General features: G+C 36.8%; 1 protein-coding gene across 7 annotated transcripts; it reads left to right on the top strand.

The window, feature by feature from the left end:
• The first annotated feature begins 2299 nt into the window (after nucleotides 1-2299).
• uso1 (USO1 vesicle transport factor) lies at nucleotides 2300-20744 on the top strand. 7 transcript variants are annotated; one of them, XM_055225509.1, is made up of 27 exons: nucleotides 2318-2548; nucleotides 3058-3144; nucleotides 3376-3440; nucleotides 3529-3605; nucleotides 3781-3792; nucleotides 3978-4022; nucleotides 5289-5389; nucleotides 5951-6053; nucleotides 6133-6188; nucleotides 6264-6384; nucleotides 6465-6643; nucleotides 7009-7149; nucleotides 7231-7319; nucleotides 7418-7572; nucleotides 8728-8933; nucleotides 9474-9494; nucleotides 11953-12063; nucleotides 12972-13090; nucleotides 13650-13831; nucleotides 15036-15157; nucleotides 15256-15394; nucleotides 16517-16683; nucleotides 17029-17094; nucleotides 17575-17676; nucleotides 17748-17852; nucleotides 18804-19019; nucleotides 19671-20744. In XM_055225509.1, exons 1-27 carry the CDS (start codon nucleotides 2483-2485, stop codon nucleotides 19749-19751), a joined length of 2934 nt encoding a protein of 977 aa, XP_055081484.1. In that variant the 5' UTR covers nucleotides 2318-2482; the 3' UTR covers nucleotides 19752-20744. The 7 variants fall into 7 exon arrangements, with proteins under 7 accessions (XP_055081495.1, XP_055081513.1, XP_055081484.1 ...); XM_055225512.1 differs by lacking the exon at nucleotides 3781-3792; XM_055225530.1 differs by lacking the exon at nucleotides 3978-4022.
• The last annotated feature ends 462 nt before the right edge of the window (nucleotides 20745-21206 follow it).

Genomic DNA, 21206 nt, shown 5'->3' with positions numbered 1-21206 from the left:
TTATAATTTGGTCTTGGCATATAAGAATAGTGATTTGCTCCGTCTAGCAGTGTCACAGTTGTACGCAGCTCTTGTTATCAAGAAAAATATTTTTTGAAAAAATTTCGATTTAAAATTTACTACTGTATAATAGGATTGTTGCCTCAAATACTGAAAGCCTTTGCTCCTTGAATCCTCAAAGGAAAATGCCCTTTACCCTATTTGTATTTTAGTGGGCACTTGGAGTCCTACTTTAAACAGTAATTACAGTGAAAAGTGTGGTGAAGAAGAGCCATCATGCTTTAATGCTAATCTGTGCTTTACATTGTACTGGTGGTAAAAAAAATATTTGAGCATATATATAGTTTATTTTTCATATTATAAAATGTGATTAACCAACCATCTTCTTTAAAAGCTCAAAACAATTTATTTTCTCAAGTTGAAAATGCAGTAAGAGAATCCTCATTGTGAATCATTCCAGTCCTTTAGAATAGAACAAAGTACCTTGAAAGCGGGTTCATAAACAGTTGGCAGCCATTTTAATGAACTGTGTTTGTTTACCCTTTACTTGTTGCTCGTGCAAAACATGCAGGTGGAGATTTTTTTTTTTTTCTTTTGAGTTGAGTTTTACTTTGATTTTCTTTTCCATTTTGAATGTGTTGGACTTAACATACAATAAACTACTGATATCATCACCACTTATACCACTTGTCATGTTTAAGTAAGGTAACTAAAATTAGTTTATATTGGATACAACTGATTTTGAGAAAAACAATATGGGTCAAGGTCAGCCCTCATATCAACCCAATACATTTTAAGTGAGTTTGGTGGGTATTTTGTTTCATTTACTTACATCTGAAATTGTGGTGCAAGTTTGTTGTTGCCTTAAAATGAATGCTTGTACAAATCTGACTTGTGGAATTATTGAAATGTTATATATTCAGTGGGACAAGTGCTCACAGTTTTGTTCAGATCAAGTAGTCATGATTGTTGGAATTTGGACCATACATATTTCACTCAAGAACTAAAAAGAGTGCAACAGTCTAGCAACATTCTAGCCATTATCTTCAGATGATATTTCACTTCTAAATGCACATTGTGTAGAACCGCTGCCATAATAATGCTTTTTGTACAGTAGGGTTGTCAAAAGTATCGAAAATCAGATACTAATCGATACTAAAACTGGTATTGAAACTAGATAGCGATTTGAGCAGGTATTGATACTAAAAAAAGTCACATTCACAGGATAGAAATGAACCTGAATAGCTTTGCAGTAATCTTGAGCTGTTTCAGAATTAGTATAAGACACATAGACTAGTGTACACCCATGGACCTTTATGGAATTTACCTGGGGAGGGATTGCACAGATATAAGGCCACATGGGAATATAAAAGAAAGTACCATGACATTTTTAATTGTTCAAATAAAGAGTGTTTTATTATCGTTGTGGTATCCAAATCAGTATTGACAATCAAGTCTATTCCTTAGTAGAAGGCTAGATTGCTGTCCGTGGTTGTCAGTAAAGGGATATTTTTGTGTTGGTAACTTGACTGGAGGTTTAGTAGCTCAGTAGTTGTGTCCATCAGGCCATTTATATACTAAATTTGACATCGACTGTTTTGCTTTAGTGTATTCGCAGGTAGTTACTAAACCATTTGCTTTTAATAAATAAAATACATCTCTTCATAAATTGTATTATTTATTATTGTTTAATCTTATGCACTCTAAAGCTGTAGTTTAAATGATCAAATTGTACTACTACTGTTAAGAGTCAAAACATCTAAATGCCTTTTACTTGAGTCTGACACTTACCGGCACTGGTGATCTGTAAATGAAGAGCTGTAGTTATCAGTGCCATTTCTGAATTCAAATACTTACTATGAACAGATGGACAGCAGTAGACAACGGTCCATCCTTTTCTACATTTCTAAAAGTAATGGCAAGTAATTACAAATCTGACACCAGAACTGCTTTTTGGGTTGGTTGATCTAAAACGTTATTTCTTTTACATTCTTATGGTCTAATTTTCAGATTCAGATTCAGAGGACTTCATTAATCCCAATTATTTTGAGCAGTAAAATGCACAGTGACACCAGACATTCAACACATGGAGCAAATCTGAACAAAGAGGAGCTCTGAGGTCAATGGTGCATCCAACAAAAAGGCATTTTTATTTCTATTTATGTTTTTATGTTATGTAATGCATTTATTTTCACCAGTAAAACAGGCAGAGTACTTGAGTAATCCACATCTTGTTCTTGCCCTTTAATAAGTGGACCACGAGCAGCCACGTATCGCCACGTCTGAGCGCATGCGCAGTGCCGAATCATCCATGAGCTTCCGGGGTTGTACAAGCAGTGTACACATTGTAAAAAAAAAGAGCACTGTGTACCCCTTTTCCCTGCTTGTATACGGTTATATAACAAACGATAATTCTAGGAATACGTGTTTATAGAGGAGAACGGGATCATTGGTGTAAGGGACCCACAGGACATCAGGAAGGATGAACTTCTTCAGAGGAGTGATGGGTGGGCAGGCACCCGGGCCGCAACCGTCGGGAGCCGAGACGGTGAGGAGCAGCTCGGCTAACCTGGGCTGGTGTCTGATGCCTTTGTTTTTCACTAGAGGAATGGAAATCTGACACCGCAGACATACCACAATATGCCAAAATCACCCTACAATTCATATTTCACTATGCTACCGTGAAAACATATATTCAGATCACATACCTTTGCTGTTTAAAGGGCAGCTGTTAGCATTAGCTCCAGAAAACCTTATTAGCTAACCCACAATCTGTCAGTCTGCTGGGACCCGAGCTGTCATCGTTAACAGCACTGTGTGAGCGCCTGATTGCTATTGCAAATTCATTCGTAATACACAGATTAAACACTGCAGACAGCCTGGTATGACACCTCTCACATCTTTACCTCATTTAGGCCATTCATTGCTTTGACAGTTCCTTGTGACTTTGAATTGTAGCCATATATTTTTTACTAGAGCGTGTTATAATAGTTGTATTTGCTTGAATATGTGAGAAATACAAGAAGTAGGTCTAAAAGTAGTATGGTTGTGTTTTAGATTCAAAAACTATGTGACCGGGTGGCCTCCTCCACATTGTTGGATGACCGCAGGGATGCCGTCAGAGCCCTGAAGTCCCTGTCTAAGGTTGGTATTTCATTGTAAGAAGTGTGTAAGTAAGCTTTTCAATACACTGCCTTGATGATTGTTTGGCATTACGTTTTAAGATGGCTTTAGTTTATTGATTTGTTGATTGAATGATTTGTGTTTAGTTTTAGCGTGACATAGATCAATAATGGTGACTAGAGCTTTCCTTTTTCCTATTTTGCATTTTCTTGAAACATTAAAAAGTCAATTTTGTTTTTGTACATTTTTTAGAAATACCGCATGGAAGTTGGAACACAAGCAATGTACCATTTGATCAATATTCTACAAACTGACAGGTCTGTGTGTGTCTCTGTAGTTGGCATAATAAGCTTTTTCATGGTATCAACGGCTAACATACTCACATTTTTTATTGGAACAAAACAGATCTGATTCTGAAATTGTTGGCTACGCTTTGGACACTTTGTACAACCTAATCTGCAACGATGAGGAGGAAGAGCAAGGTAAAAAATAATTGCAGTGGAATTAATCATGTTAATCATGTTAATTGATCTTCCTTTTAACTGTATTGTTCTGATTGCATGTAAATTTAGACATCAGTCACTTTCTGAATGGAAGAGAGTGCTTTAATTCAAAGATTCTCATTTTCTTTCTTCTCTTTCATGTTTAACGCTACAGATGAATCAGAAGGTAATGATCTATGACTGTGCATGAAGCTATTATCACCGGCATTTCTAATGGGTTCTTTAGTTGACACGCAGCACAATATTTGCACTTCCCATTAAAAGCATATACAATAAAATTAGCATTAAATATGAACTGTATTAAGTTTAGCTTGTAGTTTAAGCTGTACACTTCTTTCCATGCATTTGCAGACGCAGTAACCCCTAAGCCTAAGCAAAAGACTGTACCCTTGCCTGGTTAGTATGGGGTGTCATCTGTGTGTCATTTCTAATTCTGCTTCAGGGCTAACTTCACTAATTTGGGGTTTCATATGTAAACAGCAGTTTACAATGTGCTATACATTGTCCAATTGTTTTACCACTTCTAACATTTTAATTATAAAATGTTCTAACACTGTATAACACTGGTGTTTTCTGGTATTTAATAGAACCCGAAATGTATCAAAAAAGTAAGCAGTGCTCAATATTATTATTGTTAGGATTCCCTGTCCTTACTAGATAAAAAAAAAAATACGATTTTTCTTCCCTATAGAACCCTGCCTTTTGGTAGATAACTTTTTTAGTATGTTTGTTACATTTCTTTTTTGTTGAAGTGATGTTCATAAAATCAAGTCATATTACTCTTAAAGGTGCACTGCGTAACTTTCCTGATGTGCCACCTGCTAGTGCCCATGAAGATGATATTGCTTTGCCTAGAATGTTACACATTATAGCAGACATGTCAGACTCAGGCCCATGGGCCAAATTTGGCCCTCTATATAATTATATTTATATCAAATATGTATTAGAGCTGAGCCGGCCACTGCACCAGTATAGCACATGCATCTCTAATACTATGAATCCCAGAATGCTTTGCAAATGTGTTGGCGCCGGCCCCCACCACTTCTGTTGACACTCATTAGCATCTGCTACCTGTCGCCACACTCAAATTTAATCCACCCCTTCCAAAAAAACAGGCAGATGTTGAAATTTTTCAATAAATATTTAGTTTAGCCCTTGACTTAGTCACAGTTTTTCATTTTGGCCCTCTGTGAATTTGAGTTTGACACCCCTGCATTATAGCATTAAAATTCTATATAACATTTACTTCATTACAGGTCTTTTAATTGAAAAAAAATAATCTTGAAAACATGCATTCTTACTGTTACTGGGGTCGCCTCTTCACGGATCCGACTTGGCCTGGTGATGTCTCCATGATGAATGAACATACATATGTTCATTGTACATATGTTCATTGCCATATTGTAGTAGAACATTCCAATCCAAAGCAATATCGTCTCCATAGATACAGATAAGAGGTAGACCCTCTACTATTAAAGTTACGCAGTGCACCTTTAAATCTATATGATAAAAATGACAATGGGAATGAATATAATGTATCATAGACACACTGCGGTGCTGTATATTGAGGTGATTGCTATGAACAGACCTTCTTGTTTCACTCCATTCTTTTCCTACAGATTGTTGTTTTTATATTAACTTTGTTATAATTGTCATTCGCAGATGAAAATGCGCAGAAGCAGGCTGATGACTTGAGTGCTCAGTTCACAGAGAAATTCATTGAGGATCCTGAGCATGTTACCCTGCTTCTCACTTTGTTAGAGGTATGCACCCACAATGTGTTTCATGCTGCTGTTAAAGGGCCTATATTACACTATTTTGTGGTCAATGTTATAATGTTGTTTCCTCATCAAATGGATCTCACATGGAGTGGTGTTTTGTTTCATTCATATGTAACAAAACTCTGCATATTTAGGCTGAGTTCTTCTCTAAAATGGAAAACACTCCACCTTGGGATGTCATGTAGTAATAGAAGAAGTGCTCCACTGTTTTTAAACTCCATTCACCTTCACAAGAATCATTTGGATAATCTCAGCCCTGGAATTTCCAATCTCTTCCGAACTGAAGGTGAAAAGTAGTGGTCAACCTGAAAACTACTATTACATGACATCACAGGGTGGAAGAGAGTATTATGAGCTTTGGAGGTGTAGACAGACTAATAATAAGGGCTTACTCAAATATGAATGAAACAAAACACAACTCCTTGTACGCTTTTGAGGAGGTAACAACTTTATAATATGACTAAAAGCTCACAAGGGTCAATTTTGTGTAATCTAGGACCTATAAATACATTTGTCTGATAATTGTAATGGTTTGATTTGTAGGAGTTTGATTTCCATGTCCGCTGGCCAGGAGTCAAGCTGTTAACGGCTCTACTAAAGAACCAGGGTCCTCAGGTGCAGGGTGTCATTCTCGTTAGTCCCATGGGTGAGATTTGCTTTCTGTATCACACAGTAATACTGCAGTATGTTAGCCTGCTTCATTTATAATGTATGTGTTTCTCTAGGTGTCTCCAGACTGATGGATTTACTGGCTGACTCTAGAGAAATAATAAGAAATGATGTGAGCTTTGTCCTTCTTTATATTGGCATAATGTAATAACTGAATATTCATTTAATATTTATGTGTTTCCAACAGGGTCTTCTGCTTCTTCAACAACTGACTAAGAGCAATGCTGCCATACAGAAAATTGTTGCCTTTGAAAATGCCTTTGAGCGCCTTTTAGACATCATCACTGACGAGGGAAGCAGTGATGGAGGTACTAAACCTGGGCTGTTTTTGTGATTATCTTGTACGCTTATATGCTTAATTACATTGTCTCTCACATTGCCTTTGAAGGAATTGTGGTTGAGGACTGTCTTCTGCTCCTGTTGAACCTGCTCAAAAACAATAGCTCCAACCAGAACTTCTTTAAGGAGGGCTCATACATCCAGAGAATGAAGCCCTGGTTTGAGGTTGGCGATGATAACGCCGGTTGGTCTGCACAGAAAGTAACTAATCTACACCTTATGCTGCAGGTAATCCACATTCACATTCAGTGCATTGTTGTATTGATACTTTGCAGACATTGTGTCAGAGTGTTCTGCATGTATGTCTATGGCGAAATATTCAGCAGTTACCATGGAGACACAATGCTCGCATTAGCTAACACTGCCAAATAGGTTTTAAGATCGTATGAAAACTCAAGAAAGCTACAAAAAGGATTAAAATATCAGATTTTCAGGAGCCTGTGATCAATACTAGCGTTCATGGTCCTGTTTAGATGTTTTGATTTGCCTCAACAGTAGGTGTGGCTAACTGAAAAACTGATGGTCACTCCTAACTGTTAGTCATACAAAATTGGTATCATCAAAAATATTACCAAAAATTACTTTTTTGACAGCTTGTACGAGTTTTGGTGTCTCCAGTGAACTCTCCTGGAGCTACGGCGAGCTGTCAGAAAGCTATGTTCACGTGCGGTTTACTGCAGCAGCTGTGCACCATCCTCATGGCCACTGGGGTACCTGCTGACATCCTCACGGAGGTAAAAAGCTCACACTTACAAGAACAAGCACAGATTAATAAAAAACACATTTGTGACATGTTTCATTATATCTTGTTTCAGACCATTAACACCGTGTCAGAAGTTATAAGAGGCTCACAAGACAACCAGGACTACTTTGCCTCTGTTAACGCACCCTCAAACCCACCAAGGCAAGCCTATTATAGTTACTTTATAATTTCAACTATTACTTAAAAATATGTCAGATCTATTGGAAATTAATTACTCTATTTTTCATATTTGTCCTTAGACCAGCCATTGTGGTATTGCTCATGTCTATGGTCAATGAGCGGCAACCATTTGTGCTTCGCTGTGCTGTCCTCTACTGTTTCCAGTGTTTCTTATACAAAAACCAAAAAGGTCAGGGAGAGATCGTAGCAACCCTCCTTCCATCCACTATTGACGGTAAGTAAAATTCAGTAGGTTTCTATGGACAAAGTTTCAACCCTTTTACATAGGGATTATCTGATATGGATTCTTTTGTCTTGCTGCCGTGGCTGATAACTGATATAAGCTTTTAAAATCCATAGCAAGGCTCACAAATTTATGCTGAATGCTGTATTATGCTATTTTTTGATCTATATTACATCATCAAAAACCTACCTGGAGTTTTGTTTTTGTTTCATTGACACATGTGCATATTTAGGCTGTGTATTTCTCTCAAACTGAAAACGCGCGGTTCCACCTTATGATGTCATATACAGGAAGTGTTTTTAAACTCCACACACCTTCACTAGAATAATTCAGATCATTTCAATCCTGAAACTGCCTGTCTCTACTGAACTAAAGGTAAAAGGTAACTTAACTTTAAAATAAAGGAACAGACTTGATACTCAATATGGGTTTTGATACCCAAATGATAATACTAAAAGCTCTTTTTTTGTGCAATATTGTAAATTTCAACACAAAGTAATAGTATTTGTTTATTATGCTATGTGGTCTTACACTAGTTCTGATGAAACAGGAATGGTAATATTGTATCCATTTATGTGATTTTTTTTTTTTTTTCAGCACTTGCTTAAAGTTTGATGCTAGTTGTAGTATTGATTAGGGCTTAGTCCTTAAGGCACTTAGTCAATTAACCGGACCATAGCATCTTAGTAGACAAATTATTTCATTTAGATCTTAAGGATTTATATGAGACAACAGCAGAAAGGAGAAGTGAATGAGTGAGTTAGCTGAAGATTTGGAATTTTTTGCTATTTATATGTAAAAAGTCAGATTCACATGTGAGTCAGTCTTTATATAAATATACTGTTTGCTAGTACTTTTTTCTGCATAAATAGTGCATAAAAGTTGTTTTTGTAACTCTTGTGAAGGTGTAGTCTTGTGAAAGCTGTTCAGGTCAGATGCATAATAGTTACATAATAGATACGTAATAGTTTTAGGGCTTTTGTCACGCCCCTTTTTAATGGACTATACCGTCAGGACGTTAAGTCTTTAATCGACCAAGAATTTCTTTAGTCGAATACAACCCTAGTATTGATTAGTATCTGAGTTTCAATATTTTTACATCCCTATTTGTAATGTCCATTCATAGCAGCTGTTTTCTGCTCTCAGCTAACTCCATCTCGGCCGGCCAGCTGCTGTGTGGAGGCCTGTTCTCCGCTGACTCTCTGTCTAACTGGTGTGCGGCTGTGGCTCTGGCTCACGCGCTGCAGGAGAACCTCTCACAAAAGGAGCAGCTGCTGAGGGTCCAACTGGCCACGAGCCTGGGCAAGCCCCCTGTGTCCCTGCTGCAACAGTGCACCAACATCCTGTCCCAGGTAAGCACCGGGATAGAGGCGAGACTGAGGCAGGCTGAGGGGCAACCATATGCAGAGATGGGGAGTACTCAGTTACATTTACTTGAGTTTACTTTTTGGAAAGAAATTGTACTTTTTAGAGTACTTTTATAGCAGCATACTTTTACTTCTATTTGAGTAATATTTTTATTGAACAGTACTTTCTTGTGTAAAAGTTCATGTTACTCTTACTTACTTTGTGTTCTTTGCACTGCTCCTTCAGATATGATTTTGTTTTTCTCATTTATATGTCCATTGTTTGAAAATATCAGATTTAGTGCATTATTGAATATTGACAGCTACTCTTTAAGTTACTCTTACTTCAGTAGTCCTTTTCTCAAATATTTTTTTATTCTTACTTGAATAATTTTTTGGACCACTAGTTTGTACTTATATTTGAGTAATATTATTTTGAAGTAACTTGAGTACAATCTTTGGCTACTCTACCCACTCTACCCACCTGTGACCGTACACGTTTGTTCAACAGTGATTAGAGCCCTGTTGGTTGTTGTGGTTTTTCAGGGTGATAAGATCGCCAGACGGGTAAGTAATGTGTGTAATGAGTGTTTTGTATGTTTGGGGTGGCAACGCAAGCTTGGCGTTAGTTGTCATGGTGTCCTTCTGACCCAATTGTTGAAGGTTTCCGCTGATGTTTAACACTTATTTGTCCCTAGTCCTTCATACGACTCTGCTAGGGCTGCACAATAAATCACAAGTTGATTTGACACAATTGTCAAATCACAAATACTGCAATTATTTAGATAATAAAATGCCCTCTCCGAAGAACAAAATGGACACATCTTGCTCTACCTGTAGTTTAAACCTCTACTAATGAAATGGCTCTCTTCTAAAAACTCATGTGATTCTTGTATTAGTTTATCAGTTTCAGTCTTCTTATGTGCACTCTGAACCGAATTCTACATTTTAAATATTAATCATTAATCTAAATTTCCTAAAACCTTTTAGAAAAATCAGTTGAGTCTTTATCCAAAGTGGTGCAGCCCTAGATCTTACCCTCCCTCTTCTCCTGGGGTTATTATTACAGATACACGATGTTGCTATTTTAGGAGTTCCTTTGCTCCTAGTGTCCTCCTAACCTGCCTCTAGAGCTGTTAAGTGTTTGCTGTGAATTTCAACTTTGAGGTTTCCATCAGCTTTTTTTCTGTGTGATACTGAATCTGTTACTAACTATTCAGGTTTAAGATGAAATATTCAAATCACTCAGAAGCAAAAATGTGCTACAAGGCTACATTTACTCCTTAATGTCTGTTATTCCACAAGAGATCCACTAAGTTTATTTTTTTTACTTGATGACAAAAATAAGTCATTTGAAACATGAATTAATTATGAATCTGTACTGAATGTGTTTCTGATTTTTGTTCCACTGTTCAGTCTTTATTAGTGTTCATAATTGGATTTAATTTGCATCCTTTTCTTCTGTCCTTAGAAGTGGTAATAGAAGCATATTTTGTTTAGAATATATTTCCAATGGCTAGTCAGATTAAAACACTTTTATTTCCATATATTGTCCTGATTTGTTTGAAAATTAACTCCACAATATACATAATTAAGAACAATTGCTGAGACTCTAACCTCCAAGCTCCAATCTGCCACATATTCCTTTAGTTTCAAGTTGTTCCTGTTCTTGAGGAAAATCTTGTAACAATTGCATGGCAAACCAGTGAGTCAACGTTCCAACACTTCCAAAACTTATGCTGTTTACAAAGTTGATAGATTATCACAAGCAAAATAAGAGGTCGAGTTAGAACATAAGCAAACACAGTCATATTAATTACAGTGTAATGTGATGTGGATTTTAGTATTATTCATAGTTTTCGCTACATTGATAGTTAGTCATTATTTTCCTCTTGTTTTTGTCACTGTTGCATTCTGTCCAAGACAAAGTCTCAAAAGGTGATTGATCCCCTCAGTCATTGCAGTTGGAATGCAGATGAAATTAGCCACAATACAGGACATATAGAGTATTTTACACGTGTTTGCTGCTGGAGCACTGTGAGGATTGTAAAGCATGTTTGCATTAGATTTGCCTACACCTGCTTCACTGCTGTAGACCTGACACTGCTGCCTTTCCAAACTCCATGAGATTGACTGAGTTTTGAACACAACCACATTGTCATGGAGCCATTTGGATCAAAAAAGCAACTTTATCCTTTGTCATGGAATTGCATGGACGAATATATTTATTTCCGAGTTATTGCTTTGCATGTGCTGTTATTTTAATTGTAGAAATATTATGAATTATTGATACAAATGGTTGAAGAAGAAAACTGTCAAACAGTGCTGTTTTAGCTCTTGCTTTGATGAAATGTAGCTTAGATAAATGCATTGCATGTTCTGCTTATCATTTGATATAACAGTAACTAACAGTTTGAACATTTTATTATATATTCTGTTAACATTAAATACAGCTTGGTTTGTGAAGCTGTATATTACTATACCAATGCTAGTATCTTCGTAAATTAGATGTCACATGCAATATAATGCAATGCTACGCTACATGTCCTAATAAGGCCACACAGTAAAATATGGTCAGAGCTACACTACCAATCAAAAGTTTGGACACACCTTCTCATTGTATGTTTTTTTCATCCTGATGAAGGCCCAGTACGGCCGGTATGCATTATTTTTTAAAGAAATCAGCCATGATTCAATAAAGGCTTTTTAATATTTTCTAAATCCCACAAGTGCCTCTGTCCTGCTATAAGCGTTGCCTGATCCTCAATGAGAAGAGCACTTAAGTAAAACCCTTATTAGTGTATTCCAGTAACCTGGCTTTGAAAAATGAAAAAGTGTGTCCAAACATTTGTACAGTATAATGCAATGCTACATGTCCTAATAAGGCTACAAAAACATGGTCAGAAGTATTTTGACCAGGAGGCTATAAATGGACATGTTGCCACCATAATGGGTCTCTCTTTGGACATGTTTAGTTTTAAAGCATAAGGTGTGTGATTGACATTTGATGCATTGTCTTCTTCAGGGCAGTAAAGTGCAGACCAGAGTGGGGCTCCTCATGCTGCTTTGTACCTGGATCAGCAACTGTCCCATCGCCGTCACACACTTTCTACACAACCAGGAAAACGTTCCATTTGTATCCTTCATTTACTGTTGATTCATAAAGCACACTGTAAACACAGCACTAGATGTTGTTCATATTATCAGAGTGTTGTCACACTAAAATCTCAAACTCGATTTCGATACTAACCAATAGAATTGCTGCTCGGTACTGATTCTGATACCACAATGATAATAAAAACACTCTCCTGTTTAGACAATAGAATGTGATTTTCAACATTAAGTTATAGTACTTTCTTTTTTATCCTAGCATGTGGCTTTATATCTGTGTAATCCCTCAGTTGTACAAGTAGGTTTCATAGTGGTCCATGGGCGTGTACTATAGAGATCGACCATTATGGGGTTTTTTCATGTCCGATACCGGTTGTCTTAGAATCCAGAGCAAACGACGGCCGATAAGATCTGCCGATATTTTGGCCTAATTTCAGCTATTTTCTCCAAATTATGTAATTTAAATTGACTACAAACTCCCCTCAAGCCCCTTTTAACAATAAACCTAGTGTGCAGTCACGTTTTGTCCAGCTATTTCTTCATATTAAAGTGTTAATATAAAGCTTTGTGTGTATTTTTTTAGACAGCAGATCGTCCAAAACAAAATATCGACATGTATTGGAGATTTAAGGTCGATAGCCGATGCACTAAAAAGTACAAATATCGGCCTGATAAATCGGTTAATCTCTAGTTTACTAGTCTATGTGATCTTGAGCTGTATCAGAAAAAGTATAAGATCATTCTAAAGCTATTTAGGAAAGGTTCAATGTCCTGTGTCCTGTGAATGTGACTTTTATAGTATGGGTACCTGCTCAAATCAGTATCTACTTTCGATACTAGTTTTAGTTTTGACTAGTATCTGATTTTCTGGACTTTTAAGAACCTAATATTATCATGACCCCTTTATATATCCTTTACTTGAGAATGAAACAGTTGACAGCACAAATCTCAGAGAACCTGGGAGAGGATGAACGGCTCGTGCAGGGTTTGTGCGCCCTGCTTCTGGGTATCTGCATCTACTACAATGACAACTCACTAGAGAACTACACAAAGTAAGTTCACACCAGTTCACTGAAGGGAAACAATTGTAAATTACAAAATGTTTGTGTATTTCAGGACAACAATGCATGCCTTAACATAGACCTGTCACGATAGCACATTTTTGAAGCACGTTGTATTGCTACTGAGGTATATCATCATAAATGATAAAATTGAAACTACTTCAAGCCACTGGCACGATAACATTAAAGCAGGATTATCAGTTGAACTAAACCAATTTTTAAATGTACAGTATCACTAAAAGACCTGAGCCCCAACAAATAAACAGTAGAATGAACCAATAATTGGCCATGGAATTTCTTTATCTACCCTCTACAGCTCAAATATTATTGTGTGTACATTCTGCTATTTTTCTGTGTAATATAGTAAGTACAGAGCCCCAAAATGTATTCTTTGAGCTTTCATATATCAAAGGATAAGTTGATATAAAGTGATTATCATGACAGGCCTATCTTGTTTATATATGGGGTTAAGGTGTATCTCACCTACCGGTAATCTTACCATAACATATATCATAATCTGTATAATTGTGCTTTGTTTTGTTTTTTTCAGGGAGAAGCTAAAGCAGCTGATAGAGAAGCGAATTGGAAAAGAGAACTTTGTAGAGAAACTGGGTTTTATCACAAAACATGAGCTCTATTCCCGAGCGGGGCAGAAACCCCAGCCCGTGTTCCCCTCTCCAGAGCAAATGCTGTTCGACCATGAGTTCACCAAACTAGTCAAAGATCTGGAGGGTCAGCAGCATCTTTTTGATGTAGTCATTAAAGAGGGGGTATTATGCTAAATCAACTTTTTAGAGCTTTCACCAATGTTATAGGCAAGGAAAGTTCATTTGTATGGCACAATTTGTACACAAAGTAATTCAATGTGCTAATTAACTCTTTAGCAGACCTGACTCACTGAACTCTGACTGAAGCAAGACTAAGCCACAGACTTCTATTAGGCTCATGGTGAGCAGAAAGGAGCAGGAGACTACACAGGACAAGCACAGGATTAGAAACTTTGGATCTGAAAAAGCTTCAAAAGATGAAATCACATTCCAGTCATATATTTCAATGTAGATATTAGATAATAAAATAGGCTAATACTGAGTCTTTTGATATTCTGTGGATGTTATTCTTAAATAACTTGTTCCCAGATACATTGAAAAACATATCCACGTCAAAACAGCAATACTGGGTGAAAGCTACAGTATATTTAGGACTAAAGGGTAAAATAAAGAGCTATTTAGGATCCAAAAAAACCTAAGTGTATAGTTTTTTTTACCTTTGTGTGCAACATACAATTGAAGCATGTGATTAGTTGCAATTTAAAAGTGTTAATTGCCCTACTAAATATACAAAAGCATGATACAAAACAACTGGCAAACCTGATGCGATGTGCAGTAGTGTCATTAGTGGGATGCACGACAGTTGTAATGTGATAGTGCTGTGAAGGAGTGACTTTATCAGTGTCAAAAACAAAACTGAACCTTATAAAACATGTTAATACATCGACAATTATATCATTTTCAAAACAGTAAAAGGCAGCATGGTAATTCAAATATCTTATGTGTTATCAATGAATACCCCATGTAAGTGTAATAGCCCCTCTTTAAAGGTACAATATGTAACATTTCTGGTGGGGAGTCTGCCACCAGCTTGTCTCCATGGAGACGGACTTGCTTTGCATGGAATGTTCCAAAATATGGCATTATTTTTACGTTTATCATTTATTTCATTATGTGTGTTTTATTGTTCAGAAATACCCTAGAAAACATGCATTAGTTTGAGGAGGGTCACCTTTCCAAATATATGACTTGTAAATTTTGTGACCATGTACTATGGAACATTTCAAGCAAAAGAAAAACATCTCCATGGAGAAAAGCAGATGGCAGACCTTCCCCCATAGTGCCCCTTTAAGTGCAGTTCAGAATGTTTAACCTGTTATTGTTCACAGGGATGATAACTAAGGCCGTTCACAAATCCAGTGAAGAAGAGAAGAAGGAAGAGGAAGTTAAGAAAACGTTAGAACAACATGACAACATTGTAACCCAATACAAAGAACTCATCAGGGAGCAGGTGAGCACCAGGCCTTGGTCAATAACATATAACTCTGAAATGGAAAGTATTTGAGTTGGATTGTGCCTATTTATTTATTTATTTATTATGATTTTCAGGATGCAGAGATCCAGAAACTGAAAGAACAAGTAGCCTCGGTGTCGACACAGAACGAACAGCTACAGACTATGATCACACAACAGCTCTCCCAGATCCAGCAGCATAAGGACCAGTATAACATCCTTAAACTCAAATTAGGTTTGTCCCCCACAGTGACTATTACAACTACAACTACTAATATGACTAAGACTCCTACTCTCACTCATACCAGCATTCACAGATCCAAGACCATCACCGTTGAGTTTGTTTTATGTATTTGCTCTTCTGGTAACAAGCATACTGTATTGAGAAAATAGTCCTAGTCCTTATCAACTGCTTTGCTGATTTTGTATATTCAGGTTATCTTTAATCTCCCTTTTGAGGTTATTTATCATGCTGTGATTGCCATTCAGGTTGATTCAAAGTTAAGGGGGGTAGTATTATTCCCAATTTACATTACATTTATTTTAATATTAACTTTAATTTATACCAGCGAGGTTATAGGAGCACCCAGCAGGTGTAAGTACGTGCTTTAGCTTTCTACAATGATATTTTTGGGCTGATTACCTAGGGCAGATTTTGATTGTTTTCCTCAAATTATGTAATTTAAATGTACTACACACTGACCCACAGCCTTTTTTGTTTTTTTTACCACAATCTTATAAGAGAGCTGTGTATCACATTTAGTTCAGTTGTCTCTTCAAAGTGTTAATATAAAGCTTTGTATGTATTTTTAAGGCAGCAGATCGACCAATACAAATATTGGCCTGTGCTGGAGATTTAAGGCCGTTAACAGATATGCTAAAAAGTCCAAATATCGGCCAGATATTTCGGCCAACCAATATATTGGTTTATCTCTAGTTGTTCCCTCATTAAAAACATGCCTGAAAGTTATCTTGCGATCTCTCCCAGGCCTTATTCAAATTCTCCCTGCAGCTAGTACGATACTGTCCAATGCTCAGCTCACAAGCCTCTGCCATCCATGCTCCTGTACAGCAATTTCCCATAAATATACAAAAGCATGATTCAAAACGATACACTAAAACTTCACAAACCTGATGTGATTTCATTAAGGGAATGCACATCGAATGTAATGTGATCGCTCTGAAGGGGGAGAGCAAGGGGATTAAGAGTGTCAAAAACATGAAACTGAAACTTATTAAACATGTTAAGTTGTTTTCAGCAAATAAAGCCTTTTCGAAACAATAAAATGTAGCATGGTCCTTTAAATGTGTTGGCAGTTAATACCCCCTCTTTGAAGTATGTATCTCATATTTGTAGGTAAGGACAATCAAAGCCAGTCCAACAGCCAGGGGGACATATCGCAGGTGAACGGGGTGCAGACAGAGGAGCTGACACAGCTACGAGACGAGGTGGAGGAGCTTCGCAAACAGAACACACTCCTACAGACGCAACTCGGTGACAAGGATTCACTCATCAACACACTGGTTAGTGATATAAACGTGAATGTGGAAATATTAGTAGGGCTGTTTGGTTTAAAGGGCCTACATTACGCTATTTACCTCATCAAAAATGTACCTGCAGTTGTGTTTTGTGTTATTCAGTTTAACACAAACTGCACATTTAGGCTGGGTTTTATCTCTCAAACAGAAAACACTCTGTTCCATCTTGTGATGTCATGTGATAATACAGGAAGTGCTCCGCTGTGTTATTAAACTCTGTACATCTTCACTAGAATTAATTACATGATTTCAGCCCTGGAATAAGAAAAAGTGACATTATTTTCATTGCACATGTATTAATCAGTTTTTTTTCCACTGTGTCTCACATAGAGATCAGAAGCAACGCTATCAACAGAGTCACCAGATGCTCCATCTGACAACACAGAGCTACTTAAGGTTTGTGTCAATGATTCAAACTTGTCTCTACTTTGATAAGATTGTAAGGCTATAGTTGACTAAAGAAATTCTTGGTTGACTAAAAAGGGGGATCTAAAGCTCTCAAAACTCTATGTATCTGACCCAACCTGCACTCACAAGGCTACATATACATGGGAATTCATACTACAACTACTGTTTATGCAGAAAAATGTGCTACGAAACAATGTCTTTATATAAAGACAGACTGAACATGAATCATGAGTTTAATCTGCCTATATATAAATACCAAAAAATCCCAAATTTTCAGCCAACTCACTCACTTCTCCTTTCTGCTGTTGTCCCATATAAATCCTTATAGTCTAAATTAAATACTTAGTCAACCAAAATGTGCATTACTAATTATGACTAAGACACAATCACCCAATTAATCGACTACAGCCCTATGAGATTGTTCTGTCAAACAGTGAAATGCATTATTCACATTTGTTCATATTTTAGGAGCTCGAGGCTTTGAGGAGTCAGGTTCAAGCTCAGTCAACAGAAATCAGCCAACTACAGACAGAGAGACAAGAACTGCTGAGAAGAGCTGAAGCCACAACGGTAAATGACACTTGAAATTCAAAAACTTTATTAAACAAGGAAACAATGATATTAATTTAGTCTCTTTTCAGGCATCAGACACAGTTCAAAGCAGTGATGGCTCAGATGACAGTGCCAAAGTGACAGAGCTGGAGAACAGACTTGCTGCACAGACGTCAGAGACGGAGAGACTAAAGGTAAAGTAAATTACAAAAATACTGCAAATACTACAATAACATATTTTAAACATGTTGTGAAATGGTGTCATCAGAACGGAGGCCACTGGAAGTAAAGTAGACTTTCAATTATTACTAACATCAGATGTAACTGCTAATAATCTTTTTTTTTTATACATCTTTTTGTTTACAATGGAAGTTATTGAAGTTTTGTTAGCAGAATGAGTTAAAGGTCCTGTATTACACAAAGTGGATTCTTGTGAGCTTTAAGACATGTTGTAATGTTACCTCCTCAAAAACATACTCGGAGTTGTGTTTTGTTTTATTGTCACATGTTTCAGTAATCTTGGTTTATTAGTCTTTGTTAGAGCACTTATTATTACCACATGACATCACAAGATAGAGTGTCTTCTGATTGAGAGAAGAACACAGCCTAAATCTACAGGGTTTGCGTGTTAAACAAGTGTGAATGAAACAAAGCACAACTCCAGGTAATTTTTTCATGAGGAAACAACATTATAACAGAGCAAAAAATAGCGTATTATAGGCCCTTTCAGTCAGGTTTCTCAAACTTTTAGAGGCCGGTAAAGTTCATGCTTATCATATCACCTAATCTGGATGAAAGATTTCTCCCTGTTTTATTGGCATGATTGTTGCCATCAAAATATCAAATATTGTGTGTTTTGTACATAATAATAAATTGTAGTATTTAAGTCATGATCAAAATTATAAAGTAGGTTGATTTGTGTAAAATGCTCAATGTTTATGTGACCAACAAGTCAACGCTACACCGATTCTCTGGGAGGTTTTAAAACAGCTTTGTAGAACTTCTTTTATGTCAAGATCGGCAGCCCCATGCAAAATAATACAACTCAAATGACGATGGTGGCGCCCACAGCAACTTCCAGAATAAGGTCAATATTGTATAATCAGCTTCTATGAACTTCAGTTTGTTTATCTGTTCTACGACAGGGGGAGCTCAAGAGCTTGTCGGAGAGCCGGGCAAACTTGGAGCTGGAGCTCGCCTCAGCCACCAGCTCTGTGGCCATCCTGCAGACGGAGAACTCCAAACTCCAGACGGACGTGCAGGAGTCCAAGAAGGAGCAGGACGACCTCCTCATGCTGCTGGCCGACCAAGACCAGAAGATACACAACCTCCGACAGAGACTCAAAGAGCTGGGAGAAACGGTATTGATATAGTTCTAAATTTTTGTATCGTGACAACACTAAAACTAACTTTTCCCTGCGTATTTTGAGAATCATGACATGTTTTTGTGTAGTAATTTAAATTGTTGTTCAGCTTAAAGATGAGACTTATACTTTTACTTTTTTATTCAGCTTCCTGCAGTATCTATTTATAAACGTGATTATTTATGAATGAGCTCTAAAGTGCATGAAGATGTAGAGAACAGATCTTAGTTTTTACTGGCTTTTGGTCAATAAAAGATAGCTTTAAACTATTTATCAGTTTATCCTATATTACATAAAATCATATCTGTTCATAACTGATCAAATTTCACTCTTTCCACAAAGGAACAACCTATTAAAGCAGACCTCTTATGCAAAATTGACTTTTTAGAGCTTTTAAACTTGTTACAGTCGCTTCTCCTTCTCGTTTACAGCTGCACAGCGACGTCAGCTCCTATTGGGCACCACAATTTTCTAAATCAGCTTCTTTTATTAAGTATGAAAATGTCCAGATTATAACATAATGATCCCGGTGTCATAGATTATAACTATAACTATACAGTGGACACAAGCACAATAAATCTTCTTTAAAAACTTGTGTAGCTTAAACGGAGCATTTACTCTAGTTAAACTGTGATGTTGTGCTTACAGGTTGAGGATGAAGATGACCTGGATGCTCGGGACCAAACAGATGACGATGAGGAAGAAGATGATGATGATGAAGAAGACTAGAGCAGCACTGACGAGATGACACTACAGTCTGATTCTACAATTCGTGTTTGACTGAAAAGACACATCTATTGAAAAACTGGAAAACAGGACTCTCCTCTGCTGATCTTTTATTTTGGTTCACATGTTCACTATGGCTGTTCAGTTGATTCCTCTCATTATATTTTAGATCGTTATAGGATTGTTAAGGGTGATGTCACTTCCGGGTCCAGGGACCGTTGAGTGACTGATAATACTGGAAAAGTTTATAATTCAGTCGCTTCTTTTTGATGATGACACATTGCACGTTAAAACTAACAAAGTGTGACAAAATGTACGAGGTTGAGGTAGGAAGTGAAGTTAGTTAGAGATGCACACTGTAATCTAATGTAATATGTATTTGTGAGATTTTTTACATATCTGATACAGTTTGTGGTTGATTAATGAGTGAGAAACATAGCACTGTAACATAGTGTAAAAAAAAATAAAGCAACAAATCGGATGTGAAGTTGTCAATTGGACCCGGAAGTAACAACCCTTTACATTTTCATATAATGTTCATTGTCATTTTGTTGATTTACAAAAAGAAAGCCAGCAGCAAGGCATGACGCCACCTGGATAATATGTAGTGTTATAAAATGTAGCAAAAACTAATTCAAAATTTAATATATATTACATTTGGCAATCCCAGAAATCTATTTTGCCATGCCATGCTGCTTCTACTCAAACGTTCTCAACATCGCACCTTTTATGTACTTATCTTCTCTTAGTCTTTGCGTGCACCTCCACCTCATTTATGTTGGCATGTTAGTACTCCATACTTCCATTTCTGAACAGCTCTAAAATGCTGCAAAATAGTCAAAAGATGTAAAGATATTTTTGCAACTTTTGTCCAGTTCTAGCATCCTGCTTCTGTATATTGTGTAACTTATCAATTTATGAGCCACTCAAAAAGGTAAATGATTCTGTACACCTGTATGGAAGTATAATTGTAGATATTAAATTTTACTAAATCTGCTTTGTTTCTGTGTACTTTTCGTCATGCTTTCTCAAATTGATGCTTTCTTACAGAGCCTGTACAGCATTTAAATCATCAAATATTGTAATGTTAATTGAATTACAGGGGATTACCATAAGGGGGCGACAAAGTGAATCATCTGTTTGTAGGGACCATATTGTGACCTCGAAAATAGAGGCAGTGCACAGATTTGAGCAATATTTACATATGAAGATACAGTTTTGTCACCTGGTGTTTATCTCCATCCAACTCTAGGTGTATTGTAAGCTATTTTCTGATCTGTATTATAATATTTCCTTATGAAAAACAGACCTGGAGTTGTGTTTTGTTTCATTCACACATGTTTAACAAACAAAAACTCCATATTTAGGCTGAGTTCTTCTCATACAGAAAACACTCGGCTCCACCTTGTGACGTCATGTGGTGATACAGGATGTGCTCCACTGTGTTTTTAAAACTCC

The sequence above is a fragment of the Periophthalmus magnuspinnatus genome, chromosome 1 (genome assembly GCF_009829125.3).
Source record: "Periophthalmus magnuspinnatus isolate fPerMag1 chromosome 1, fPerMag1.2.pri, whole genome shotgun sequence".
Classification (NCBI taxonomy): Eukaryota; Metazoa; Chordata; class Actinopteri; order Gobiiformes; family Gobiidae; genus Periophthalmus; species Periophthalmus magnuspinnatus.
Note: the sequence above shows the minus strand (reverse complement) of the source record. Positions and strands in the feature narration are given on the sequence as shown.

Bases quoted from the DNA above. Each gene is read 5' to 3' on its own strand.
- uso1 (XM_055225509.1), top strand. From the start codon at position 2,483: ATGAACTTCTTCAGAGGAGTGATGGGTGGGCAGGCACCCGGGCCGCAA. The intron at 15,158-15,255 runs GTGAGCACCAGG...TATGATTTTCAG, and splicing joins AAGAACTCATCAGGGAGCAG to GATGCAGAGATCCAGAAACT. The intron at 17,853-18,803 runs GTAAAGTAAATT...GTTCTACGACAG, and splicing joins CAGAGACGGAGAGACTAAAG to GGGGAGCTCAAGAGCTTGTC.